Source organism: Neopelma chrysocephalum, unplaced genomic scaffold, assembly GCF_003984885.1.
Source record: "Neopelma chrysocephalum unplaced genomic scaffold, ASM398488v2 Primary Assembly neopelma1_286, whole genome shotgun sequence".
Classification (NCBI taxonomy): Eukaryota; Metazoa; Chordata; class Aves; order Passeriformes; family Pipridae; genus Neopelma; species Neopelma chrysocephalum.
Genome location: NW_020897948.1, coordinates 23,979 through 50,096, shown reverse-complemented (window position 1 = coordinate 50,096; position 26,118 = coordinate 23,979). Strand labels below are relative to the sequence as shown.

Here is a 26,118-nt window from a genome sequence, read left to right as displayed (position 1 = left end):
GTTTGCCTCTCTTTGAAATGGATTCGGTGCTGGTGAAATGGTTTTTCTTGGGAGCAAAAACAACCAATTTTTGTTAGCTTTAATTTTTCCCCCATCTAAAATCCAATCACTGGTCACTCTAAAGTCCTGGGAATGGAGACAACCAAGCAGTGGCTTTCTGGTGAGGGCTTTCTGTGCAGGATCAAGTCCTTGCTCCTTGAAGAGCTGGAGGGTGGTCTGTCTTTTGAAGTCTCTCTGCTGTCTTCTCTCCTCAGGGCTCCTTGCACATGTGGATTGACATGTTTCCGAACGATGTCCCTGCACCGCCGCCCGTCAACATCAAGCCACGGCTGCCTGTCAGGTAGTGCCTGTTTGGGTGGGGCTGGGGCTGCAGGGAGGGTCACTGTCCCTTGCCATGGCTGCTGGGATGTGCCACGGGGCCCTGCCCAGGCTGAGGGGCTGTGCTAGCCTGGCGTGCAGCCCTCCTCTCAGGGTGGCCCCTTGAGCATGAGCCATAAGCGCTTGGAGCTGCACAAGGGTTTGGGAAGGGCAGGTTAATGTGTCTACAGCTGGACATGAGTGTGATAGAAACTCAGGCCAGAGTTACTCATTGAGACTATTCTAGCTGGTGGACAGATGTCCTCTGGGAACCTGGAGAAGTGAAGGAGGAAATCTGCTCTTTTCAAGGATCTAATGGGGCTTTTGAGATGAAGGGTCGAGATTCTTCTCAGAGGTGCACCTGAAAGGTGGACACAAATTGCAGCAAGGGAAACTCCAACATTCCAACTGCATATAGGGAAAACATTTTCCCAATGAAGCTACCCTGGAATAGGGATAAAGTGACTCAGAGATGTACTGGGATATCCTTTCTTGGTGATATTAAAAACTCATGCAGACAAGGCCATGAGCAATTTGACTTAGTCTGAAGTTGGAGCAGGAGCTTGGAGCAGAGACTGCAGAGGTCCCTTCCTGCCCAAGCCTTTCTGTGCTTCTATGGCTTAGCAGTGCTGAGTGTGTTTCCCACTCACCAGGGATTTGCTTTGCAAAAGCTGCATGTATTGATTGTGGGTGTCTGCCTTGTACAGCTGTAGTGCTCAGGAAGGGGTCTATGCCTGTCAGCAAGACTGCTGGGCTGTGCTTGACCAGAGGAGCCCTGGCAGGGAACCACAGTGCTAAGAAGGTTCATGTCCTGCTGCTCTGCCCTTGTGGGCTTGACCTGCCCTCCCAGGCACCGAGGACAAGAGCACATGGCTCACTTATCTCTGTGTCCTTCCCACAGCTACGAGCTGCGTGTGATCATCTGGAACACGGACAATGTGATTCTTGATGATGTCAACCCAGTAACGGGAGAGACTTCCAGTGATATCTACGTGAAAAGGTCTGATGGGATCCAGGGAGAGGCCAGAACCCTCCCTGACCCACACCCTCACTACCTTCTCTGAACCTCCCTGCCTTGGCATGAGGTGCCCACTCCAGTCCTCTGCTGTACCCCCCGAGATGTCGATCCCGTGTTGCTCTGGTTTGACTCTTCAACCCTTCCTTTCTTGCTATCTCCATGGAGTTCATCCCTTCCATCCTTCTGCTCTGCCTTTGAGGCTGGCTGACAGAGGTAACTGAGTTTCTCCTGCAGCTGGATAAAGGGTCTTGACCACGACAAGCAGGAGACAGATGTCCACTTCAACTCCTTGACCGGGGAAGGCAATTTCAACTGGAGGTTCATCTTCCGCTTCAACTACCTCCCGACCGAGAAGGAGATCACCTACAAGAAAAAGGACTCTGTCTTCTCTGTGGAGGAGTCAGAGTTTCGGGAACCAGCTGTTCTGGTCCTCCAGGTCTGGGATTACGACAGGATTTCAGCCAATGACTTTCTAGGTATGGGGTGACCTGTCCCTCACCTTACTGGAGTATTACAGTGTTTCCCTGGGGTTCTCTAAGAAGGGACACCAGGAACATCAGATCAAGCTTGTCAGCTCAGCAGTCACCTGGGCTAGTATCTCACATGTGAGCTATAGACAGAGCCTGGAGGTACACACCTCTCCTACACAGACATGCTTGCATGCTTGTCCCAGGGCCTTGGTGTCCTTTTTCAGGGCCTGTCGCACCACAGGACTTCCAGATTCTGCTTCCTTAAAACCTTTCCAATACACTTGCTCATTTTCCCTACTCTTACTTGGATCTGCAGATCCCAAAGATTGGGCCAAGGAGCAGTTTTCCCAGGAGCTTATGCTGCCAGCACAGGGATTGACAACCTTTGTGAGACTATTTCTGCCGGAGTTGCAGCACCCCATCTCCAGGAGCTTGGAGCTTCCTGGGTGCTCTGGTACTTCCCAGTAATCAGACCTGCTGAGCTGGGTGTGCAGCAAGGCCTGGTGTTGGATCATCACTGGCCTAGTGCAGATTCCACCCACCCTATGCTAACATAAGTGCTGCTGATTCTCTCCCACTTCCCCAAGTTTGTAGCATTCTGTTAAGTCGTCCCTTCTTCAAACTTTGACCTCCCCATTAAAAAACAGCCCCTTTGCCCTACTCTCTCTTGGGCGAGTTAAAACTCTATTCTTCAAACTTCCATAGTGTATTTAAGAGGCTTTACCTCCATGAGGCACTTCCAGTGGTTCAGCCATGCTCCTCAGGCACTGAAGAAAGTGTTAGACAGCAATTCCAATGATTTCTGGCATGTACGATCTCAGGAACTTCTAGGCAGGAAGGGGCTTCTGCAGTGTTTATTGCAACCTCCTGCCCCAAGCAGGTAGTCGGTTGGGTTGCTCAGGGCATTGTCTGGGTGAGTTTTGAGTATCTCCAAGGCTGGAGGTCCCAGCACCCTTCTGGGACCCTTTTCCTGGCTGCAGCATTCTCACAATTCTCTTTTTTTTTTTTTACTTGCAGCACTTTGTGTCCATTGCCTCATGTAATTTCATTACTCACTTCTGAGAAAAGTCCAGCTCCACTGCTGTATAGCCTCCTTTAGGCTGTGGCAGTAAGATCTCCTCTTGTCCTCTCTTCTCTGGGCTGAACATACACATCTCTCAGCCCTCCTGCTGTTGCACATAGTCCAGCCTTGGCTGTCTCAGCCACTGGGCTCTCTCTAGCTGGTCGATACCTTTCTTGTGTTGGGGGCCCAAAACTGGGCACTGTCTCACTGGAGCTGAGCAGAGAACACACACATCCCTTGGCTGCTTTTGCCAATACAGCCCAGGACATGATAATGTTGATTTGGTGCACGGGCTCAGTGCCAAAGTGGAACAGGAGCTCATTCCAGGCAGAACAGGGACACAAGGCCGAACAAGGAAATGAACTGAGGCTGTTGCAGATGTAAGACAAACTTGAAACCTTTAAAGCATTTCCCAGATTTTATAATTTTTAACTGACATTTGCAGGAATGAGAGAGGAAGATGAGTTTGGATGTCTGAGGAGACCAGGGTGGGACACAGTAAAGGAGTGAAAATAACTCACTCTACCACATGCACACCAAACTGGCTGCATCACAGATGAGACAAGCCCTGGGGCTTCTGCCTCTTAGTCTCTAACTCTTGAGCTAGTCCCTTCTTATGCAAAGCTTCAGGTTGTCCATCTGTAAATGTGCTGGATCATTGCAGCAGCTGGGACCTACTTGTGGCTGAGGGAGTGTGGTGGAGACAGAAGGCCAAATACTGTGTGGGGCTGAGCTCAGGGTTTCACCATGAGGTCTCCTTTCCACTGTGCCTGCAGGTTCCATCGAGCTGAAGCTGCATGACATGGTGAGGGCAGCCAAGAGCTCTGAGCAGTGCACCATCAGGATGGCCAAGGAGAACGCGACACCTCGCTTCTCCATCTTCCGAAACAAGCGCATGAGGGGCTGGTGGCCCTTCATCAAACTCAAAGATCAAGAAGATGAGGAGAGAGAGGAGAGGGAGTACAAGAAGAAGAAGAAAAAGAAGCGGAGCAGCTCAGTCAAACCAGAGGACGTGGAATTCACAGACCCCAGCGGGAACAAGTACCTCCTGACGGTAAGTGTGGTGCTGGCACCGGGGAGCAGAGCCAGTGTTTGGCCTCTGCCTTGACATGGCAACGTGTCCTGCATGCACATAACCTACAGAGTGACCCACCTCGTGCAGGGTCCTGGAGACTTCTTCCATCTGCTGCAAATCCAGCACTTAGTCTGCCCAGAAATGCCAGCTGCTGTGGCATGCAGGACTGTCCAACTTCATGTATTCCTCTGAGCTTCCCATGGAGCAGTGCTCCTTAAGGGCTGCTATCACAGTTTAGGAATAGTATTCCTCAATTTAGTGTTCCCACTGGAACACCCCAGACCATGCACCCATCCCCCCCTACTCCTGCTTGTGTGTCCCCAAGGGTGAGTTTTCTCAGTGCCACTGTGGGAGGCTGCAGACAGATCCAGGTAGCTGGGGAGTTCATTACAGTACAGTTCCTTGGGTGTAAAACAGTTAGTGTCTGACCAGGCCACAGTTTCCACTGGCTGTGAAGTAAGAGATTCTGAAGCTAATGAAGAAAAAACTCAGAGCATCTGTAAGTGGAAATGGGAGAAAAATAGCCAGTTGTGGCAGGCTGTATGGTCAGCAGGCTGGGCTGTGAATCAACATAGGCAGCTGTGGCTCAGACATGTTCCCCCTCCAGGGTAAGGTGGAAGCAGAGTTCCAGCTGCTGACTGTGGAGGAGGCTGAAAAAAGTCCTGTTGGTTTGGGCCGGAAAGAGCCTGAACCCCTGGAAAAGCCCAAGTGAGTATCTGTGTTATCACCTTCAGCATGGATGGACAGTGCTCTCAGCTGCTGTTTGCATGGAAACTGGGAGCATCTGCTCAGGGAGCTGAGAGCAGTCACTGGGGCCCTGGGCAGTGGGGTCTGCAGGACTGGGACTGCCAGGGCTTCCCAGGGCTTGAATGGGTCCACGTGGCTTGTTGCTGCAGCACCTGGCCCAGGGCTGATCTTGGGACGATGCTCAAGGCAGCTGTGCCATAACATTGCTGGTGCAATGGGCAGCTCTGTCCGTGTGAAGGGACCCCTTGGCCCCGTGGGTGCAGGACAGCTCTGCAGGGCTGTTCTGAGGAATCCATCCTGCTGCCCCCAGCATTTCCACAGGCACTGCAGCCCCCAAGGGGACCCTGCCTGGAAGCAGCAGGAAGAGCTGGTCATTCATGAGAGTAGCAGGACACCAAAGCAGAGGGGCCAGTGTGCTGCTCTGTGGATTGAGCTTGTGCTTATCTGTTCTTCCCTTCCTTTTCTAGCCGGCCAAAGACGTCTTTCAACTGGTTTGTGAATCCCATGAAGACCTTTGTGTTTTTTATCTGGAAACGGTACAAGAAATATATAATTGTGCTGTTCATTGTCGCTGTTCTGACCATCTTCCTGGTTCTTTTGATCTACACCATGCCTGGATACATCAGTGAGAAGATCATCAATGGATAAATGCTCTCCAGCACAGCACTACTCAAAGACAAGGGTGATGGTGGCAGGAATTGAGATTGGACCAGAAAGTTTAATGAAACCCTGCAGGTTCAGAGGCAACCTTCAGGGTGAGAGACCTGCTGAAGCAGCCTTTCTCTGGGAGTCACATTTCATGCTACACACCCATGAGATGCGAAGGAGCCAAGTGACCAACCTGCTATATTAGGCAAACTCCTTGAAAGACAGTTACAACTTTGGAGGAAAAAAAGTTATTAATTGTGGGACTGGAGTGGGAGGGTGGGAGAAGGGAATCTGCTGGGCACAGACAGAGCAGCTGAAACCAGCTCTGGCCATTGAGGGTGATTCTGGCAGAGATGGGGCCATGCAAAGCCATCCATGCCCTGGCTTGACAACACTTGGCATTTACCAGACCTTTGCCTGAAGAGTTCAAAACACAGTGTACAGGGGGAGAGCGAGTCTGGTGAGGGATCCTGGCAGAGGTAGGACCTGAAAGACCTTTGAATGGAGCTCTGCAGGGAGAAGGATGACAGAGACAAGGTAGCCACAAGCTTCCTGCTGTGCCAAGAGCACAGGAACAACTCTTGGTGTTGGAGTTGGCTCTGGGTGTGGTAACACTCTCTAGGACATGGACTTCCTGGTTGTAACTCCTTACAAACTGCTTAACAGCTTTTTCTGCAGGTGCTATGTTGGAGGCAGGCTTGCTTCAACTTCATTTTGGGTCTTCATTTCCTCGGGAATAAAAGCTCCTCGGCTGCTCTCTCTGATGCTGTTTGTGTTTTGTAGCTGCTTTCTGGAGCTGGGGGAACAAGCTGCTGCCTGCAGTCCTCAGTGCCCCTTCACCTTCCTCCTGGGTAGCACAGGATGGTGCTGGGACAGCAGGGGGTCACGAGCTCGAATCTGACTTTGGTGCTGGGCTGATGTAAATTAAATGAGACTTGTTCTCAGTGTGGTCTCTGGTGCCCTGGGGCTCCTGTCATCTGTACAGACAAGCCCTGATGTGATCTGATTTCAAGTGGAGGTGTTTCACCCAGGGTTTTGACAAGATAGATTCCTTCTGAGAGGTCTCATCCTGGTGCAGGAGATGATGCTCAGTGGGACAGCTGCAATTCCAAAGAAATTAACTGACAATGGGGTTTTATAGCAAAGGCACCTGCCTGATTGCCTTCTGAATGGGGCAGGAATGGAGTAGGTTCTGGGGAGGAAACTGTCTGGGCAGAGGCAGGCAGGAAGGTATGAAGGTGGTGAGGACTCTGGCTGGACATGAAGCCAGGAGTGAGTGTGGGGCAGACATGGTGCTCCCCCGGGGGGGCCAGAGCAGCCACAGGATGGGGTCCCCAGAATGGCAAACAGGGAGCTCTCTCTCCCCCAGGGGACCCTTGGGCTGCAAAGTGGAGTGAAATAGGCTGCAAAGGTTCAGCCATGCACCTGCTTGGGGCTACAGCAAGGCCCTGGGGTGTGACAGTGCTGCATCACCCCAGTTTTTCTGCCTTCACAAACAGTCCCCTGTCCCCCCCAGCAGTACCCAGTGCATCCCAGCAGTGCCCAGTGCATCCCAGCAGTGCCCAGTGCACCCCAGCACTCCTGGTGCACTCCAGCAGTGACTGGTCCATGCAAACAAACTCAGTGCACCCCAGCACACCCAGTGCACACCCCCAAAACAGCCCCTTGGCTCCTGCAGCCATGCTCAGACACATTTCCCACCACACCACCAGGCTGGGGCTCCCCGTGACTTCAAATTGTGTTTGCCTCAGGCTTCCTCCAAATATTTCAGTTTATAATTGTCCCTGGGGAGTGCAGATGTGTGTCTGTGTGTGCACACTGAGTGGGAGGGTGGGGGAGGAGCTCTTCACATCTATTAATCATTAATTCCTGATGCACAGTGGTCCATGGAGGGGAAAAAAGGCAGCCATCACTGGGAGTGGGAAAAGTACAGGGCCATTCCCCAGGACACAGAGTAGAAGGAACAAGTGTAAAGAAGTGTACCAAGGAGGCACAAGCCTATTCCTCTGCCAAACCTCCAGCTGCTCTGCAGATGTCCAGATTTTTCATCTCTGCTCTTGGCTTTCCATGCCAGCTGCTGCCAACCGAAGCTCTTAATGTGTTTCCTCGGGGCAGGTCCTGTAAGCCTTGTGACCTTTAGCATTTGACTTTGCATTCTGTCAGTCAGACGTGGCCTGGAGACAGGAGGACGTTCTCCCAAGTGGCAAGGCTTTCAGAGACAGTCTGAGCACTCCTGTCCCAGGGGCTGGGACGTCCTTCAAGTACAGCAGAGCATTTATGTTGTTTTCCCAGCATTTCTAGATCTCTGTTCCAGTTTGCTTGGTCTTGTTCATCTTCCTCCACACTCCAGACTTGCAGAGTATTACCCAGATACTGTATCACCGTCACTTGCACTCGTTTCTCCTGGTCCTGTAGTGCAGGTCTCCTCTGGCATCTGTTGCTCTGTTTGAATCAGTCTGCTCTAGGTGTGTTACCCTGCTTGTTCTCTAATTTGTAATGATTCATATTAAAAGTCATTATGTAAATAACAAAAAGAGGGGAGGCACCACCCCAGAACAAGGTAACTGAGCACAGCAAGCAGCATCTTACAGATCCATCATGCAGGCAAACCCCCAGGCTCTGCTTCAGGGGCACATTCCAGTGCCAACGTCTATCAGCTTTTGATAACTTGAAGACCTTTTAATTTTTTAAATTCCTGATGTTACCAAGAGGGAAAAAATAAATATCTAACAGCTACTACAGTGTGACCTTCAGGCTCTTGGTTGTTTTTACACTGCAAACAGCTGCTTTCACAGGAAAATGCAGACTGCTCTCCTGTGGTGTCGTTGCTGGAGTGCTGGTGCTGGGACATGCCTGCCTCCCTCCTCACATACCACATACCAGGGCACTGCAGGGGACAGCAGAGCCTCCCACGGCAGGAATGGGGCTCCGAGAGTCCCACAGAGCGAGGGGTCAGCGAGGGCAGAGGGTGGAGTGGGGACACTTCTGCTGCACCCGGGAGGAGGAGTTGGGGCAGCTGAGTCAGGAGCCTCCTGCTGCCATGTGAGAGGCTCACTGTGCTCCAGTGCCTCTCAAACAAAGATCAGGTGAAGCAGCAGCTCTGCTCCCTTCGGCATCAGCTGGAAATGGCATCACGGCTGGAGAAGAAAGAGGTGAGGTCTGATCCTTCATGACACAGCAGCTGCTTACGTGATGTCTGCCCGCTGATACCAAAAGCTGTGGGGTTTCTGGGGAGCTCTGGGGGAGCACAGGGTCCCTGGCAGTCCTGTGAGGCCACACTCTTGGGTGGCAGTGGTTTTGTTGGGGTGGGGCCTTGCTGCTATTTCTCTCCTTCTGCCAGGCCCCTGGGAAAAGGCAGGCAGGACACAACATGCACCAGCTGCAAGGGAACAAGCAGCACGGCACGGAGAGGTCAGGGACCCTCCTCAAGAAAAGCAGTGGGTAAGTTGGGATCAACATTACCCTTTCAACTGTACTTTGGTGACCTGGGGCCAGATTAGGGCCACTGAAATAGGCCTCCTTTCCCTGGCCACAAGGCAGAGGAACAGGACAAGCACACATGAAGGTGTGTTTGACACTGTCCCAGCCTCCAACAGCTTTCAACACAAAGCTCCAAGCAGCCTGTGTCCATCTTTTAGCTCTGAGGACATTCCTCTCCCCTGAAGCTGAGCAATGTCCTCTCAAACCCTGCAAGTGCTGGGGGTGAGGACCCTGCACACACTGTGAGGAGCCAGAACCAGCTGGCTTTCCCTCCAACAGGGATCCCTCTGCCTTCATCCAACACCCTGAAGTCTTGTGCTGATGGAGGCAGGAAGGGTCAGTGCCTCTCCCCCTCTCCCAGGTACTCTTTGCTTTCCAGAACCTCCTCCATCACCTCTGCTCCAGCATGAAGAGACCTGACCCCTCTGCCCTTCCTGCTGGGAGATGCTCAGGGGTGCCATGGGGATTTATATACGGCCCTGGTGATGTTCTATGCTCTCTTCATCCTTCCCATCCTCCCCAGCCCTGACCTTTGCCTTTCAGACCCCTCTGCCCTCACAGTTCAGTGCTGGGCTCAGATCCCTGATGGTGAGAATCAGGGGAAAGAGCAGAAATGTGGGGTGACTTAGACACAGCATGGGTGGTGGAGAGGGCATTGTGGGCCAGAGGGCAGAGAGCCAGCAGGCACTCTTCCAGGAGCTGCACCCTGAGCACCTGGAAAGCATTCCACTGTCTTTGAAAAGAGGATCATCTCCCACCAGAATGCTTGCTGGGAATCACAGGGGTCTTATGCTGAGAGACTTGCATACCTGGAAAGGACTATGAAGTACCCTAGAAAAACGTGAAACTGCACAGAAAATAATGAACTCAGGAGTCTCCTTTACCACAGGCTGAAGTATCTCCTCACCCTGTGGATGTATCTCTCCCACCTCTCCCCTGTGTGACAGTGGGAGGCACAGGAAAGCAGCCTGTGGTCAGTTTGGAGCTTGAAGGGCTTGGATGTTTTCTCTGCTAGCAGCTCCTGCTGCCCTGATTGTTCTGCTCCTGTATCACCACCCCAGCAGTGTGGGGAGCTGCCCATCTGCACAAACCTGCCTTGTGCCACAGGACAGGTCCTGCTCAGCTCAGAGCAGACCGAGAGCAACAGACCCAGTTTGTGGAAGCTCAGCTGTGTCTGCTGAGAGCTGTGGGCCTGTGCTGGGCCTTGCATGGCTCTGGCCTGTGCCAGTGCTGCCCTGCATTGCACGACTGCTGCTCCTCCTGCCTGTCCTTCAGTTCACCCTCCACTCACTTCCAGGTTGAGAAAAGTCTGGCAGAAGAGGAAATGCACCATCAGCAATGGCTACCTGACCATCTCTCACAGCAGGGTAGGAACTGCTTCTTCCACTCTGCTCCTGCTGGAAGCTGCTGCCTGACCCTCAGGGTCTGCAGAGCCTGTTGCTGCCAGGCGCTCCAGTGGCTTCCTGGGGCTTGTCAGGGCCCTTGTGCCTGCTGCTTACCCTGCTGGGCTGCCCTGGCACGGGAGCCTTTCTCTTGAGACTGAAGTTCCTGCAACCCACAGAGTGCTAGACAAACACAGGAGGTCCTTGTCTGCCTTTGTGCATGGAGGGGATGAGCTTGGGGACCTGGCTTCAAGCATGGGGTGGGTGTTGGGAAAGAAAAGGTCTGTGTTGCTATTTCTTGCATTGCTCCTGAGCCAAAGACAAAGTGCTGGGTATGTGTCTGTCTCCAGAGCCAGGTGGTGCTTGTCCCCACAGCACTGAAGTGTTTCCTCATTCTGCTTGCAGCAAAACTGCCCCCCAGCCAGGCTGAATTTACTGACCTGCCAAGTGAAGCCAAACATGGGTGACAAGAAATGCTTCGATCTGGTTTCCCGTGAGTGCTGGCACCTGCCTATGGATCCTTTGGGAAGGGCCTGAACCTGGGGCAGTGCTTGGCACTCAGACAGCCGGTGTGTTAGGGATGAGGGGAAGCTCTGCAGCTCTGGGCCAGCTTGGGGGACTACTCTGGGGAAATTGTGCCAGGAGGCAGCTCTGCTCAGGAGCAGTGATGCACACATGGGGGGTGAGATAGAAAACACTGCTGTGGGGCAGTGCAGGGTGCCTGGAGACAACACAGGTGTAGTTCCTGGGCTGCAGTTAAACTGATGCCAGTATCCCTCCTTCCTGGTACAGGAGCAGGTCCCTTTGCTTGGGGTGCACTGGGCAGGGGCTGTCAGCCCAGCTGCCTGGGCTGGAGGTTGCTCCCAGGTGTGCTGAGCCCAGCTGAGGGGTGCTGTGCCTTGCCCTGAAGGCTCTGCAGGCACATGGACCAGCAGGGTGTCAGGGGAGGCTCTGTGTGTTTCAGACAACCGCACGTTCTGCTTCCGGGCCGAGGACGAGCAGGACTGTGTCGTGTGAGTACTGCAGTGCCAAAAACACTGCCCTGGCTCCGATGACAAACTGGGCTGTTGGCCAACTGAGCAGCATGGGGAACCCCCTGGCTGATGCCCTTTGCATCCTGACTATGCCCAATCTCTCCGGGGGCACTGCCGGTCACAGAGAGGACACGGAGCTGGGGGGATGCTCCTGGCAACCAGTTTGCTGGTGGAGTCCTGGGCAGGACCTTTGTGTGTGGTGGCTGCTGCGCAGACTGGGGCAGACTGGGGCAGACTGGGATCTCCCCTGTGACAGTGGGACAAGCCTTGCTGCCTTTCTTGCCCTGCAGTCTGAGCACAGACCCATGGGACCCTGCTCCTAATCTGCTTCCTGCCCTTGCAGCTGGGTGTCCGTCCTCAGCAACAGCAAGGAGGGGGCACTGAACGTGGCCTTCAGCAAGGCCCAGGGTGGAGGGGAGAGCAGCCGGGAGGAGCTGACCCGGGCCATCCTGGAGGAGCTCAGAGGCATGCCTGGGAACGGGGAGTGCTGCGACTGCTCTGCCCCAGGTGACAGCCAGCCCATGGTCCTGAGGCTCCCTGTGCTTCCTTCCCCTGGACTGGCACTGCTCTGCCCTGCCCCAGTGGGATCCAGCTCCTGCAGGCATCCGGGGTCTTGCTTCTCCCCTCTGTCCTGCTGGGGAGCTGTGCCATGGGGTGCTGGTGGGCCAGCAGGGAGGAGAGGCAAGAGGTGCACACAAACCCTGTGGTCTTGTCCCTGCAGATCCCTCTTGGCTCTTCATTAACTTGGGCATCCTGATCTGCAGTGGGTGCTCTGGGATTCACAGGGAGATGGGTGTGCACCTCTCCCGCATCCAGTCGCTGTCTCGGGACAAGCTGGCAACCTCTGAATTGCTGGTAGGATGCTGCCAGAGTGCTCTGTCCTCAAGCCTCTCTTGCTTCTGCTGGGGCCTCTTTAAAACTAAGTTAATTCTGTGGGGTTTTTTACCTGTTAAACTGATCCATACCCACCTGTAATTCCCAGGGTTTAGTGGTTATTGTGTCAGGAATTGTCATCTTCAAGGAGGAGAGGAGGGTCATTTTGCTGTTGTTGGGTCACCCATCCATCTCAGTCCCCTCTGCTCATCTGTGTCCCCCAGTGCAGGGGAACTGTGGGGCAGGGCCAAGCTGGAACTGGGGGAGGGCAGAGCATGGGGCAGACAGGGGCTTGGAGACTTTGCATGGGGCTGCTTTAGGGCTACAATGCTCTCAGTGCTCATGGGTTTGGTCGGGCTGTGCTGGGAGCTGCTGCTGGGGAGCAGGGCAGGAGAAGGGGCTTTTTGCAGGGGTAGTTGCTTGCCCAGCTCTGAGCCCAGGGGTCGACTCTGGGGTTGGTTGTGCTGCTGGAGTTGGGAGTTCTCAGCAGCAGGAGGCAGAGCAGAGCCTCCAGCCATTGAGCACACCCATCCTGGTACCCCTTGGCATCCCCTTGATACCTGGTCAGGACCTCAACCTGGAGCTTCCTTTCCATGGCTGTTGTGTGTCCCATGTCACCTCTTCCTTGGCTGTTTTGCAGCTGGCGAGGAATATCGGCAACTCTGGCTTCAACAGTGTTATGGAAGCAAATCTCCACAACCTTTCCTTGAAGCCCACTGTCCACAGTGACATGTGAGTCGCTCTGCAAGAGCTGTTTTTCTGCGGGAGGTTAGATACCACTGAACACACAGTTCAATGTGCTCCCTGCAGTGACCAGGACCATGGCACTGCTCAGCCTCCTCCCGAGACCTTCACTTCTCTTCAGGACCAGTTTCATCAAGCTTAGCTGGAAAAGTTTGATAAATGAGAGAAGGAGAGTGAGGAAAAGCCAGCAGGATAACTCAAGGATTAGCCTTGAGGTCAGGACAAAGGTTGAGGAGCCAGTGTTGGAAAGGAGAAGGCAAGGGAAAATTTAAAACCGAAGTGGAGCTGCAGAGCAGGGTGGCCCTGGCTGCACATCAGCAGGGCAGGAGGGCTCAGGGTGACAGGGACGTGCATGGTGCAGAGCAGCTCACTGTGTACAGTGGCTGCGGCCCAGGGCTGGTGGGATCAGCACACACAGCGAGCAAGGATCGGCTGAGGATGTGGGAACTCCCATCCCTCATCCTGGTGTGCCCCCAGGCTCTGCAGAGCACAGGGCACAGCTGGGGGCATGGCTGGTACCAGTATGAGCTGGGGGCTTCTCCAGGGCAGTGTGCCATGAACCTGGGGTGCAGCAGTGCTCCTGGGGGAAGCACAGAGCTGGGAAACATTGTCAGGGCTGAGGGGACTTTCAGGAGGCTGGAGGGCAGGCAGGCAGAGCAGGCATAGTTAGGCTCCATCACAAGCCTGTAAGCCCTGACTGTGGTACCATTTGGACAGTGTGGACCTACTCTGCAGGGAATGGGTGAGTGAGGAATGGCACTTAGCAGGGAGACAGCATCAGAGAGCTGGGAGAACAGGAAAACACAACTGGAACAGTGTGGTCAAGATCTAAGTTGCCAGATCCACTCTTCTACTTGTGCGCTGGGAAGATTGAAACTGCATGAAATTAGTAATTTGGTTCTCCCTCAATGACCTTTTCTGTTTGGAGCACTCCTTTGCCCCCTAAGACACCTGCAGCCACCCTGGATCCTCTGGCTGGCAGCTGCTCCTGCTGTTCTTAACCTCTCCCCTGCTCCAGGGGTCCTAGTCCAGAAGCTGTTCCTGACCCATGGATACTCCTGGCCAGTTCACACCATACGGCATTTCCCAATCCTTGAGATTTCTGCTCTTTCCCCTGATTCTCACCATCAGGGATCTGAGCCCAGCACTGAACTGCGAGGGCAGAGGGGTCTGAAAGGCAAAGGTCAGGGCTGGGGAGGATGGGAAGGGAGAGGAGAGCATAAAACATCACCAGGGCTGTATATAAATCCCCTGGCACCCCTGAGCATCTCCCAGCAGGAAGGGCAGAGGGGTCAGGTCTCCTCATGCTGGAGCAGAGGTGATGGAGGAGGTTCTGGAAAGCAAAGAGTGCCTGGGAGAGGGGGAGAGGCACCGACCCTTCCTGTCTCTGCCTTGGCAAAGGAGAGAAGCACAAGACTTCAGGGTGTTGGATGAAGGCAGAGGGATCCCTGCTGGAGGGAAAGACAGGGGCCTGCAGGAGTCCTCACCCCCAGGCCATGGCACTTTAAGTGCCTGAAAGTCCAGGTCTTGTTTAATTATGCAAAATAAATTTTAAAACTGCAGAGAGGAAGCTTTAAGAAAACCACAGTGCTTTGTGAGAGTTGTTAGGAACGCTGATGCAGAGGAGTTTGGGGAATGTGACAGAGAGAGGGGAGGTGCTAAATTGCCTGGCCGGGCTGGGGGAGAGAGAGGGAAGGTGGCTGGGGCAGAGGGAGAGCAGGGAGGGGGGCCTGACCTGCTCACTGGGTTATCTGTGGCCCCTAACTCTCATTTGGCTGATCTCTGCAAGGGCCTCTCGGAAGGATTTCATTATTTCCAAATACGTCAAGAAGAAATATGCCAAGAGGAGCCCTCCTGTTCAGCGCTCTGCCCTCCCAGCAGCCGTGAAGGACAAGGACATATTTGCTTTGCTCCAAGCATATGCACAGGACGTGGACTTGAGTGAGCCTGTGCTGGCCCCTGTGCAGGTATGGCCACCCACCCCACAGGCCCCATGGCAAACAGCTTTGCTCCCCAGCCTGTCCACAAGGGTCCCTGTGCCTGACAGAGAACAGAGTTTTCTGATGAAAATGGTGCTTTGTGTGAGCTGAAAGCAACAGGCAGACTCAAGCAGGGTGAGGAATGTCACAGTAGAGGAAGGATTTTCTGGCTGTGACCCCACAACCCTCCTCATGTTGTGTGTGGAGGGGACAGGAGTCAAAACCACAACCCCAGGGCTTTTCCAAGGCCAGTTTGTAACTGAGATTTACCTGTAAACTTCTGAGTGGATTTTCTCGGGACATCCAAGTCTTACTGTAGGCTGAAAAATCAGGGCAGCATTTTTTCCTGCAAAACCTCAGTGTGGGTCATTGCTGTAAGTGGAAGAAGAGAGTGGTGTTAGGAATTCAGGGAATCCCTGGAGCTGCAGGCATGCTGCTGGTGGGTGTCCTCAAAGCAAAGGAGCAAAATGCTGCAGTGAGCAAGAAGCACTGGGATATGCTGGGACAAACTGGTGAATGAGAAGCAGTTCTGCAGGGAGCAGCTGTTGCACACCCCAGGGCTCTGCTGAGATCCTGGGCTTGGCAGAGTTCAGCTGGTGGCCTGGGGCCAGAAGTTACCTTTGGTTGCCATGGTTTCTAAATGTGAAAAGGGGATGATTGATTCTTCTTCATGAAGCCATGAGCTCACCATTTTAATTAGGTTCTCACCAGCCTTGGTGGCCTCTGAAGAGACAGTTAAACTTACTCATCTCTCAGATTTTAAATGTGTCAGGACAGCCCCAAAGGACAGGGCTCCTGCTTGCAGTGGCACTGCAGGCACACACTGTCTCATCCTTACTCTACTCTTCTTGGTTATAGGAACCTGGGGAGACGATTCTCCACCTGGCAGTGCTTTGGTCTGATCAAACCTCTTTGCATATTGTTGATTTTCTTGTCCAGAACAGGTAAGTTCATCACACCCAGTCAGATTGTCACGGCTGAATTTAATGACCCCTAATGAAAGGTGCAAGACTGATGATCTTCTCCAAAATACTCCCAAAAGAAGAGAAAAATCAGCAGGGAAAACCTGCCAGCAAATAAGCTTTAGGTTGGGCTTGGGGTAGCCACCCCTAGATCAGAGGGGTTCCCTTGTCCCCCCTGGGCTGAGGTGTGACAATGGTGGTGTGACACAATGTGACAATGATCTGTTCTCCAGGTGAGGTGGGAAGCAGGACACGTGTGCCAGCACCAGGCAGTGTTTGCTGGGGCTGGGGCTGGTGCCTCTTCCTGGAGGTGCTGACATTGTCCCCCTGTGCTGCAGCAGGAGCCTGGAGCAGCAGACGGTGGAGGGGAACACGGCGCTGCACTACTGCTGCTCCCACAACAAACCCCAGTGTGCCAAACTGCTGCTGAGGGCCAGAGCCGACATCACCATCAGTGAGTGGCCATGGACCTCGTGCCCTGTGCACATCTGAAATGTCTGCCCAGCTCTTCTCTGGAAACACCTCCTTGGTCTGTCAGAGCGCCAGAACCCTCGGCTGTGGCTGTGGGGAGGGAGGTTGGTGGCAGTGTGGGTGGGGAGCTCAGCAGGGTGACAGCATCAGCTCCAGGCTCTGCCCATGTCCAGCAAGGTGCCCTGCTCTGGCACTGCTCTGGGCTGGCTCTCCAGGATCAGCAGCACTCACAAACTGGTTTGGGGTGCACGTGGCCCCCCATGAGTGGGGTGTTCCCACCTCACAGGCTCCTGCTCTCGGCAGCCTGGGACAGAAGCAGTGGCTTTGCTCTCCAACTGTGAGCAGGGGATGCTCTTCTCTGCTCCCCAGGGAGTAAACAGTTTTCTCTGGGGTACTTCTGACCCAGGGAGCTTGTGTCTCTGCCCCACTTCACTGTCCCCCTTGCTGGTGGGACTGCACTGGGGTGGGCTCACCAAGCTGGCAGAGTCCAGCTAGGTAAACACTGCCTGAGCTGCTCTGCCACACACAGCACATGCACAGCAGAAGCCAAAACAGGCACTGAACTCGTTTCCAAACCCAACACCTCAATGCTGGAGCACAGGCAGGAGAACTGTCAAAGCACTGGTTCTGAGACGGTGTGTGCTGGTGCTCTGGTGCCCAGATCTCAGGTCCAACCATTTATATTGCCCATAAATCTCCTCTTAACATCACAGAAGTGAGCTTAAAAGCTAGGATCCTGGGTGAAATGGGAGGGCACAAGTGTTAGGTACCAGCTGAGCTGGCAGGTGCACTCAGCTTTGCCTATTGGGGTGATCCTGTGATGATCCCATTTCCCATTCCAGGCAGCACAGGAGCAGCCCCTTGGAGGACAAAGAGACCAGCAGGAGCTGGGTGTGTGTCCCCCAGCTGCACAGGGATTTGGCAGCCAAATTTCTCACTGCCTTGGCCACGCTGGGCACAGTTGGGCCTGACCTGCCTTTGCTGGCTAACACTGGCACCTCAAGAACCTTGAGTCCACAGTGCAGGCCCCAGCACTACTCTGGGGATGCTCTGCAGTCCCTTTGGGTACAGACCTCTTGCTGTTCCCTTCTCCCACCTTCCCCCTCCCCCAGAACCCTCCCAGCCCACCTGCCCCCAGCCAGTCTCGTGCTGCTGCTCTGCAAGGAGGGGTTTTGCACGACAGCAACACCATCACAGGTGCCACCCTCAGACCTCCAAGCAGTGGGAGGAGTTGTATTTTAAAGTGAAACCGAAGTAAAATGGTTGTGGCTTGTTTGCACTTGCACTCACACCCTTCTTGCAGGCACAGGGAGCTGTGTGTCCATTAGGTATCAGGACACACACACTGGGTCTGCCCAAACCTCCTCTGGTTTTGTAGCCTTGAGGCTCTGGCAATGAGGGTCTTCTGTCCCTCTGTCCTCTCTGTCCTGTCTCATCTCTGTGGGTCATCGATTTACTCCTACTCCTTTCTCTCCTTATTTGTGTGTCTCAGCTCCTGTGCTCTTCATCTTCCCATCACCATCCTTCAATGGTCTGAGCCTCTGTTCTGCTCCTGGGTATAGGCTGTCCCTTCTTTTAGGCTTATTTTGCCAGTAGCCCCAAACACAGCACGGCTCTTCATTTCACTGAGCACAGCACGGGCTCATGGGCCTCAAGGTGCTGCTTCCCCCACAGCTAACAGAGCAGGAGAGACGGCCCTGGACGTTGCCAGGAGGATGAGACACCCCCTGTGTGAAAAGCTGGTAAGGCACTGTCTCACCACCCCTCCTGTTTCAGGACACGTCCCAGCAGCAGAGAGCAGTGGGGGACCCACACCCACGTGGACCTGTCCACAGGCCCCCCTGTGCCCCCCAGCATCCCCAATGCCAGTGTGGGATGCAGAGGAGGGAGGGTGGGTGCTGGTCCTACTGGCACAGGGTCCCTTGGGGCAGTTTAGGACAGGCCAGGCCGGGGTTGCAGCATGGAGTGGGACTTGGATCTGTACTGGGGCTGTGCACCTCCTCAGCAAGTGCAGGCTTGGCTTTTCCATGTTCTGATTTGTGCATTTGGAGACCTTGGCAATGGCCCATTGCTGCTGGGGAGAACTGCCTGCAGCTGCAGATGTTGCCCTGCAGGGTGGGTGGTCGGATATGGGGCCTGTGGAGCTGGTGGGGTAGGACGGGTCTGGTGGGTCCTCAGGGAGCTCCTCTGTGCCCCAGCTGCTGCAGGCCCAGAGCAATCAATTCAACCCCCACGTCCACGTGGAATACGAGTGGTGGCCGGGACAAGATGACATGTTTGAGAGTGACGAGGACCTGGATGAGAAGGTGAGGTGCTGAGAGGGGCTGGGCTGGGCCCTGTGTGCTGCTGTGGCCTCGCTGCCTGCGCTGACGTGGGTGCGGCTGTACCTCCCACCCGTACACCCTCCATCCAACCTGCAAACCCCCTTTCCCAGATGGGGCCTGAGAAGAGGGGATCTGCCCATCCCCAGAGCTGCTACCAGCCCCCTGCTGCTGTCCCCTGGCCAGAGGCAGCACAGGCAGTGCCCCAGGGCGGGTGGCCGGACCCCTGCCCCTCACCAGCCCACCACCTACACGTGGAAGTGCCACCGGCCCCCTCCCATCCACCTCCACTCCCGCCCCAGCAGGCACAGCCAGGTGAGAGCCTGTGGGGGGGTCCTGTGGGGCTGGCAGGGTGAGCTGCTGCTGCAGCCTGGCCCCGCTGGCAGAGTGGGGTCTGGGAGGGAGCTGGGCCCCGACAGGGTGGGAGGGCTTGTCTGGTGCCATGGGTTGCCCTTTGGGCCTCTGCTCCTCAGGGTCCAAGGCTGCGTGGTCTGACCTAGCACTGATCCCTGCTTTGAAGAGCAGCACAACTGTCCCCCGTCCCCCCCTGTCCCCAGTCCCTCCCCTTTCCAGCTCCCAGACTGGGGGGTACTTGCTGCCCACACTGTACCATCGTGGAGGACCATGTTGCACCATGTTGCCTGACAGTGGTGGTTGCTGTTGTCCGCCTGTGATGAAAGGTGTGAGCAGATGAACCAGCCTGGTTGTGTTTTAGGTGCCCCGAAAGCCATGGACCCCCTCTGCACGTCTGGCCCCAGCAAAGTAGAAGAGCCTGGCCCACACCGATCTCTCCAGGAGCCAGATCCATGTTCTGGCCATGCTTGGAATGTCCCACTTCCTCAGAGGAGCAGTTTGGTAGGTGGCCAGGGTCAGCTCAGCTCCCACGTCTGCCCGTATTTATCCCCTTTGGTTTTGACCTGAGCTGCTATTGGCCTTAGCAACTTCTCCTTCCAGCATTTCTGTGATTCCCTGGCATTGACGTCTCCCTGCTAAGTGCTGGGAATGCTACCCCTGCCGTGTTCACGATTTCAGGTTGTCAGGTCAGGGAGTGTAGTTTTGGACAAGAGTGCAGTGTCCACGCTGGCCCTGCCCCTCTGGGCTGCAGGGGACACCTTTCTCCCTGATGATACTGCAGAGGCAGAGCCCTTTCATTAGGGACACCTTGCTTGGGTTGCTTGGTCTTAGGGTTGTGGTGACACAAGTCAGCACCGCTGACTCCTCACACAGACCTGCCCTGAGAGAATGGGGACCCCACACCCTGCACGGGCACACGCCACAGTCCTGGGGCAGAGGAGCGGCTGCCTCTGGAAGGATGTTCCAGCAGAAGGAGCCCCTGTCCCACCAAACTCCCAGCAGATGATCTGCTACCTCTGCACTACTCTCTGCACAGGAAATCTCCCAGTCTCTCATCCTTGCTCTTCACACCTTTGCCAGGGCCTTTGGGGTCAGGACAGTGGCCCCAGGACACAGTTTGTGTCTGACGATGTTCTCTCCTGGCAGAACCGACGGCTGCTCCGCAGGGTTCGCGCTCTCTATGACTGCGACGCTGACAGGGAGGACGAGCTGACTTTCCACACAGGCGAGGTCATTGTGGTGTCTGAAAAGGAGGACAGCAACTGGTGGGTGAGTGAACCTGTGCATGTAGCTGGCACTTGGATGCACATGATCCCCTCTCCAGACATCTCCCGCCTCTGTCCCATGACTGTTGCACACATTGTCATCTCCTGCTGTGCATCTGTGTCTCCATCTTTTTCCTGGTAATCAAAGGAATGCGTCCAGTTCCTCATCCCCCTGAATGCCCCTGTGTTGTGCTCACTGCTCCTTTTCCCTCCTGTCTCCCCACAGAAAGGGTGGATTGAAGGACAGCCTCACAGGCAAGGTGTCTTCCCTGTGTCATTTGTTCACGTGCTCAGCGAGTAGGAGCTGCTTCAATTCAAGAAGGAAGATCTGATCAGCTGCTCAAAATGCAATTCTCCAAGCTACCATCTGCACTCACTTCTGCTGCCCCAGCACTCATCCCCCAGCCCACCCCTCCTCTGGGCTGTGTCAGAGAACCTCTCAGCCAGCCAAGAAGCGAGAACACAGCAGCCCACGGGCTCCACAGCAGAGCTCCTGCCTCAGCCATGGCCCCATGCACAGACCAGCCTTGGTGTGCTCTGCTGCCCCATGCCCGGGCCCTGCCTTACCCTGTCCATGCTGCAGTCCTGTGACCTCCCTGCTCTGCTCCCTGGAGCTCCCTGCTCTGCCAGTGCTGGTGGAAGTGACGGCTGAGGGGAGCAGTGCTGTGGCTGTGGGGGGCAGTGCTGTGCCTTGCCGGGCTCGGGAGCTGCAGTGGGCTGGACTTCGGGAATGCAAACAAGTGCTGTGAAGCCAGCATCACAGAGCCAGTGCTGCCCCTAATTCCTCCCACCCACGTTTCACTCTGTGTGTGATCCAGAAAATGTGCTCTGTGGCAGCTCAGGGCACTGCCCCTCCAGTGCCTGGCTGCCCAGAAGTGGTGCAGAGTCCCCTTTGAGCCTGTCACCAATAAATACCGACTTTTTGTATTTCGCAGGGCTGCTCTAGTTTGAATTTCTAGATCCTTTGTCTTTGCACCAAACCTCAGGCACCAAACCTTGCAAAGCAGAGTGTTGACCTCCCCTTGGATAAAATTACTCACAGTTCAGCTGGCACTGCTTTTCCACTGGCTGTGTTTTTCTAGTTGCCAAGGCACATTTCACAGTCCTTCTCTGTCCTCTCTGAGCCAAAATCCCATCCAGGTGAGCAAAAGAAACCTGGTGAGGTGCTGGATGCACGAGGCTGTTGAGAGCTCCATGTCGCTGGTGTCAGTGACCCATCCCAGCAGGACACACAGGGGCAGGAGGGCAGTTCCACTCAAAGCAGCTTCTCCCACCTTCAGAGGAACTTTTTGATCATCAGTTTCCTGATTTGACCCTGAGAACATGGCCAGGGCATCCAGCCCCAGCGGGACCAGCAGCTGCCACGGTGCAGGGCTGTGTGGAGGGGCCGTGCCAGGATGCCAGTGGCAGGTACTGCTGGAGAAGGGACAGCAGCCCTGACCTCACTGTGCTGTTTGCTGTTCTCCCCCACGTCATGGTGCAACACTTCCTCTTCCCGTGGCAGTTGTTGCTCTTGCAACAAGCCCTGCAGAGGCCACCGAGCCCGGAAGCATCACCCTGCTCAGCGACGCTTCCCCCAAGGAGGTGAGGGGTCCTGGGGACTGGCTGGGAACCAAGAGGTCACGACACCAGGAGAGGCTCTTTCCCTGCTGTGGGACTGTGGAGATCCTGGCAGTGTTCCTTGCGGCTGAGTGGGAACAGACAGGTCTGTGGGCACTGAGTGCAGCCCAGTGCAGGGGCCACATGGCTGGGGCACGGTGGCTCGTGGCCAGGGTCTCTGGGCTGGGGAACCACAAGGCCAGGGCACCTCTGGACACAGGGACAGTGGGGTCATTTGAGCTGCCATGGTGGTGTGGGTGCAGGTGGAGGGGTCCCATCAGTGGAGCAGGGGCTGCACAGGGGCATGGGCAGGGAGACGAGGCCACTCAACTCTGCCTGTCCAGAGCCCTGCCTGCCCCAGCCACAGGTGACTGCAACAAACTGCATGAAATATTCCCTGGGCTGGGTCCCCTGGCTCTGGGCTTGTTGGAGCTGCTGGTGCTGGTCATGCAGCCCCCTGCCCACTCCCACCCCTCCAGGAGCTGTGGTTGAAAATCCCTGAGGCTCCACAAGTGCCTGAACCAGCCCAGGGACTGCTGGCACTGGCCTGACCAGTACATCAGATGGATGCTCTTTGCCTCCACCATGGCAAATGCTCGTGGCTGTTTGCAGGAGGGCAAAAGAGTAAGTCAAAAGGACCTGTGACCGCCAGTGAGGAGGGTGCCAGGGCTGTTGGGGTTCCCCTGAGCCTGAGGGGAGAACAGCCAGCATTTCACAGCAGCTTCCTGCTTGGGAGAACTCACATCTGGGTTTCCGGAGTGCTGGTGATGACTTGTTTGTGCTTTCCCTTTCAATATGAGGTGACGGTTCAGTGTCTTTTGGGAAGGACAAAGGGAGCACAACCTGCTGCAACCACTGGGATGGTACAAATTCCCCCATCCTGTTCCATCTCTGCTGGTTGCCTGGATCTCCTGGGGCAGCAGTTTTGCTGTCTAGGGCACGTCCTTGGGGTCAGATTTGAGTGCAGCAGCTTGGGCACCACAGTGAGCAGGGACATCCGTGCTGCAGGAGCTGCAGAAAATGGTTCATGTGGAGAAATGGAACCAGTGCTGACACACGGCCCCACCCAGGCAACTGGGGGAGGCACAGGGTGCTCCTGTGAGGACAGGAGGAGTTTTCTTTCCTTCAACTTTCCCAGCACACAGGGGACACCTCCATAAACCTGCTGTATTCTCTTCTCACCCTGGGATGAAGGCTGTGCCTCTAGCTCTGCTCTTCACTCTTGCCTCAGCCCACAGGAGCAGAGTCCTAAGTCACTGAGAACTTCATGAACTCCCTGAGGACAAGAAAACCCTTTTCCCTCTGACTTTACATTTACATGAGTGCTTTTAGACAGAGACCAGAAATGTTCTTCCTGGCAATGTTTCAGTGCCCTTGGAGCTGCAGAACCCCAGGGCTGCTCGGGTGGGAGCTGCACTGTGCCCATGGGGCTCCTCTGCTGGTGGGGAGGTGCCTGGTGGGGAGGGGCCCCACTGCTGGCACCCAACACACGTGGGGGCAGATGGGCACTGCTCTGATGGCAATGGGGGTTTGGCTTGTGGCCAGGGTGATGATGCTTTGGAGATTATTCACAGGCCAGCTTGCAGACCCTAAAAATGTTGCAGGCAGAGAGCAGCCCCTCATACAGCACATGCTGCCAGCCAGCCCTGCCCAGCCCTAGGTTGGTGGCAGTGGCAGCAGCAGAGCACAGTAAAAATGCCTTCGAACAGTTTGAAAAGGAAATGAAACCCAGGCTATTTCAGGTCCCTCAGGGTGGGTGAGCAGCCAAGGGGTGTCCCGGGAGGCTTGAGCAGGGAGGGTGGGTGAGAAGGGCTGCTGTGGTGCCACTGCCAATGGTCTCTGTGACATCTCACTGCAGGTGGCACGTGGGATGCTGAACCGGAGGCGCACAAAGGTGGTGCTGGCCCTGTGCCTGCTGCTGGCCCTGTGGCAATGTTTCCGAGCCCTCATGGATGACCTCGGCCCTGTCCCTTGGGCCCCCTCCCTCCTGCACACCCCTGGTGTCCCCTGCCCCGCCAGAGGCAACAGCTCCGCGTGGTTCAAGGAGCGCTACGAGGCGGCCGCAGGGCCCCTGCTGACGGGGGCAGCCCAGGAGCTCTCTGCAGACGTGGTTCAGTGGTGGCTGGTGAGCAGGGCCATGGGCAGGAGCGTGTGGCTCTTCCCAGGTTCCCTAAATCTGTTTTGCAGTGGGGCAGGACCAAGAACAGATGTGATTGGGATGAAGCGTGTGCAGAGATCCCAGCTCAGCATTTCCTCCCCCTTACCCCCCACCGTCCCCTGTGCTGTCCTGTACCCTTTTCCTAACGTCCCATCTGTTTTTTCCGTGTTTTCCCAGGGCTCTGCTAGGAGGAGAGTGGCTCTGTCTCTCTCTGGGTTACTGGTGGGGGGCTAATGCTGCATGTCACTGTGCTTGTTCCCTTAGACCCTGCAGGGTCCCATGAATGGTGTCCAGCTCCAGGCCATAATTCGGCAACTCTTCAGGGTCCTCCGAGCCCCAACCAGTGACGTGTGGGACCCCCCTCGCTGCAGGACTTGTGCAGTGGTGGGGAACTCGGGGCGGCTGAAGGGGTCCAGCCATGGGCTGCTAATTGATGCTCATGACTGGGTGCTGAGGTGGGTGACCTGAAGAGACTTGGTCTCTCCCTGTCTTCCCAGGACGCTGGCATGCCCCAGCCATGCCGTTGAAAACACAAGCCCCGTGATGGGGGTGACTGCTAACCCTGTTCCCTTGAGCCCTCCACTCTGGGGCACACACTGGTTCTGTGTCACCCATGCCCACTCTTTGCTGCTGGCCAGGGTGACCTGCTGTCCATGCCTGGTGGGACCAGGAACCTGGGACCAGCACGGCATGCACCTTCATTTTGGGACACACCATCCTGCTGTCCTTTAGGATGAACAGAGCAAAGATTGCTGGCTTTGAGCTGGATGTTGGCACGAGAACAACCCATCACTTCATGTACCCAGAGAGTGCAGTGAACCTTGGGCCTGGCGTCCACCTCGTCCTTGTCCCCTTCAAGCCCCTGGACCTGCAGTGGGTGACCAGTGCCTTCTCCACTGGACAGGTCACACGGTGTGTCAGCTTTGGGGGATGGCATCTCTTGTGCTGGAGACCCTCTGGATGGGACAGTGTGGTCTGGGGGCCCTGGTGCCTCACTGGAGCCCTGGCACCACAGTCCTGGTGGGACAAAGCGTGCTGGGTGCATGTCTTAGCATCCCTCTGCACTGCAGTTTGGGGTAGTGGACACTGAGCTGTCCCTGCAGGGCTCAGCCAGCCTGGAGTCCCACACCCCTGTGAGAGGGAGGGGGCTGTCCCCACTGTGGGGCCGGGGGGTTGATGTGTCCCTTCCTAGAGCCAGGCCAGGCAATGCTGCTGGGTCAGCCAAAGGGGCTGGGGGTGCCTCAGGGCTGGGAGCTGGTGGACACCCCTGTGAAGAGAGGGGCAGCCCCAGCAGCGGCAGTGCCACGCGCTCATCACTGGCTTCTGCTTTTGCAGCACGTATGTGAGAGTCAAACAGTTCATCAGAGCTGACAGAAACAAGGTAAGGGCTCCCTGGGCTCCAGCTCCCTGGGGCAGGCAGGGCTCTGCTGGGCAGAGCTGATGGTGCTCTGCTTGGGGCTGCTGGGCTGTCCCACTCCAGCATGAGAGCAGCTGATGGCTCCTCCACTCCCCACTCAGGTGCTGATCCTGAGCCCAGCATTCCTCAAGTACATCCATGACAAGTGGACGCAGCACCACGGGCGCTACCCCTCCACTGGCTTCACGGCCCTGCTCTTTGCCCTGCACACCTGCCAGCAGGTGAGCACAGCCCGCGGGCCCCGGGGCCGCGCCCACATCGCCCCTGCTCTGCCCGTCCGTGGGCTTCCAGGGTGCTCCAGCGCCCACACAGCCACGGCTCTTGCTGCCGTGTGCACAGGTCTCTGTGTTTGGCTTCGGAGCAGACAGCAAAGGGAACTGGCACCACTACTGGGAGGAAAACCACGGGGCCGGAGCCTTTCGCAGGACGAGGGTCCACGATGCCGACGTCGAATTCAGCATTATTGAGAGACTGGCAGATGAAGGCAGGATTTTATTCTACAAATGAGGCATTTCCAAGAAACTGAAGCCAGGCTGTTGGGTCAGGAACAGGCAGCCCCTGTATTGCCAGCAGCTGCAACACTTGCTGCTCCACTCCACCCAAGCTGGGCTCACAGACCCTGCAATCCCCAGGGTCTTGGTGCTGCTTGTGCTGGTCCCAGCAGCTGGGCACTGTGGGTGCCGTTCTCCTGTGGCACCAGG

At 55.7% G+C, this 26,118-nt stretch overlaps 3 protein-coding genes across 4 annotated transcripts in view; all 3 read left to right on the top strand.

Moving 5' to 3' along the window:
* The window catches only part of LOC113978035 (fer-1-like protein 4), a 38,008-nt gene extending 31,866 nt beyond the window's left edge, over window positions 1-6,142 (top strand). The window contains exons 40-45 of the mRNA XM_027704681.1: window positions 255-340; window positions 1,259-1,357; window positions 1,610-1,851; window positions 3,685-3,962; window positions 4,591-4,691; window positions 5,198-6,142. Of these exons, the coding sequence (XP_027560482.1) occupies window positions 255-340; window positions 1,259-1,357; window positions 1,610-1,851; window positions 3,685-3,962; window positions 4,591-4,691; window positions 5,198-5,378 (987 nt within the window). The 3' untranslated portion in view covers window positions 5,379-6,142. The remainder of the gene's footprint in view (window positions 1-254; window positions 341-1,258; window positions 1,358-1,609; window positions 1,852-3,684; window positions 3,963-4,590; window positions 4,692-5,197) is intronic.
* A 496-nt stretch (window positions 6,143-6,638) lies between these two features.
* On the top strand, window positions 6,639-21,734 carry LOC113978027 (arf-GAP with SH3 domain, ANK repeat and PH domain-containing protein 2-like). Its single transcript, XM_027704653.1, has 18 exons — window positions 6,639-6,650; window positions 8,444-8,530; window positions 8,719-8,819; window positions 10,156-10,225; window positions 10,646-10,733; window positions 11,205-11,253; window positions 11,618-11,781; window positions 11,996-12,129; window positions 12,788-12,879; window positions 14,681-14,858; window positions 15,729-15,814; window positions 16,171-16,286; window positions 17,978-18,045; window positions 18,502-18,609; window positions 18,738-18,939; window positions 19,340-19,479; window positions 20,125-20,247; window positions 20,470-21,734. The coding sequence occupies exons 1-18, from the start codon at window positions 6,639-6,641 to the stop codon at window positions 20,542-20,544; spliced, it is 1,893 nt and encodes a 630-aa protein (XP_027560454.1). The 3' UTR covers window positions 20,545-21,734.
* Window positions 21,735-22,270: 536 nt separating this feature from the next.
* On the top strand, window positions 22,271-26,034 carry LOC113978034 (CMP-N-acetylneuraminate-beta-galactosamide-alpha-2,3-sialyltransferase 2-like). Of its 2 annotated transcripts, XM_027704679.1 has the most exons (7): window positions 22,271-22,466; window positions 23,701-23,967; window positions 24,265-24,455; window positions 24,733-24,912; window positions 25,336-25,381; window positions 25,519-25,638; window positions 25,757-26,034. In XM_027704679.1, the coding sequence occupies exons 1-7, from the start codon at window positions 22,410-22,412 to the stop codon at window positions 25,922-25,924; spliced, it is 1,029 nt and encodes a 342-aa protein (XP_027560480.1). In that variant the 5' UTR covers window positions 22,271-22,409; the 3' UTR covers window positions 25,925-26,034. The 2 variants fall into 2 exon arrangements, with proteins under 2 accessions (XP_027560480.1, XP_027560481.1); XM_027704680.1 differs by lacking the exon at window positions 24,733-24,912.
* The last annotated feature ends 84 nt before the right edge of the window (window positions 26,035-26,118 follow it).

What these genes read in the sequence shown, in the direction of transcription:
- LOC113978027 (XM_027704653.1), top strand. An exon ending in GCCCCAGCAGGCACAGCCAG is followed by an intron (nt 18,940 to 19,339) that starts GTGAGAGCCTGT and finishes GTTGTGTTTTAG; the next exon opens with GTGCCCCGAAAGCCATGGAC. An exon ending in TTCCTCAGAGGAGCAGTTTG is followed by an intron (nt 19,480 to 20,124) that starts GTAGGTGGCCAG and finishes CTCTCCTGGCAG; the next exon opens with AACCGACGGCTGCTCCGCAG.
- LOC113978034 (XM_027704679.1), top strand. Translation starts at nt 22,410, where the DNA reads ATGCTCTTTGCCTCCACCATGGCAAATGCTCGTGGCTGTTTGCAGGAG. An exon ending in GTTTGCAGGAGGGCAAAAGA is followed by an intron (nt 22,467 to 23,700) that starts GTAAGTCAAAAG and finishes ATCTCACTGCAG; the next exon opens with GTGGCACGTGGGATGCTGAA. An exon ending in CCCTGCACACCTGCCAGCAG is followed by an intron (nt 25,639 to 25,756) that starts GTGAGCACAGCC and finishes CCGTGTGCACAG; the next exon opens with GTCTCTGTGTTTGGCTTCGG.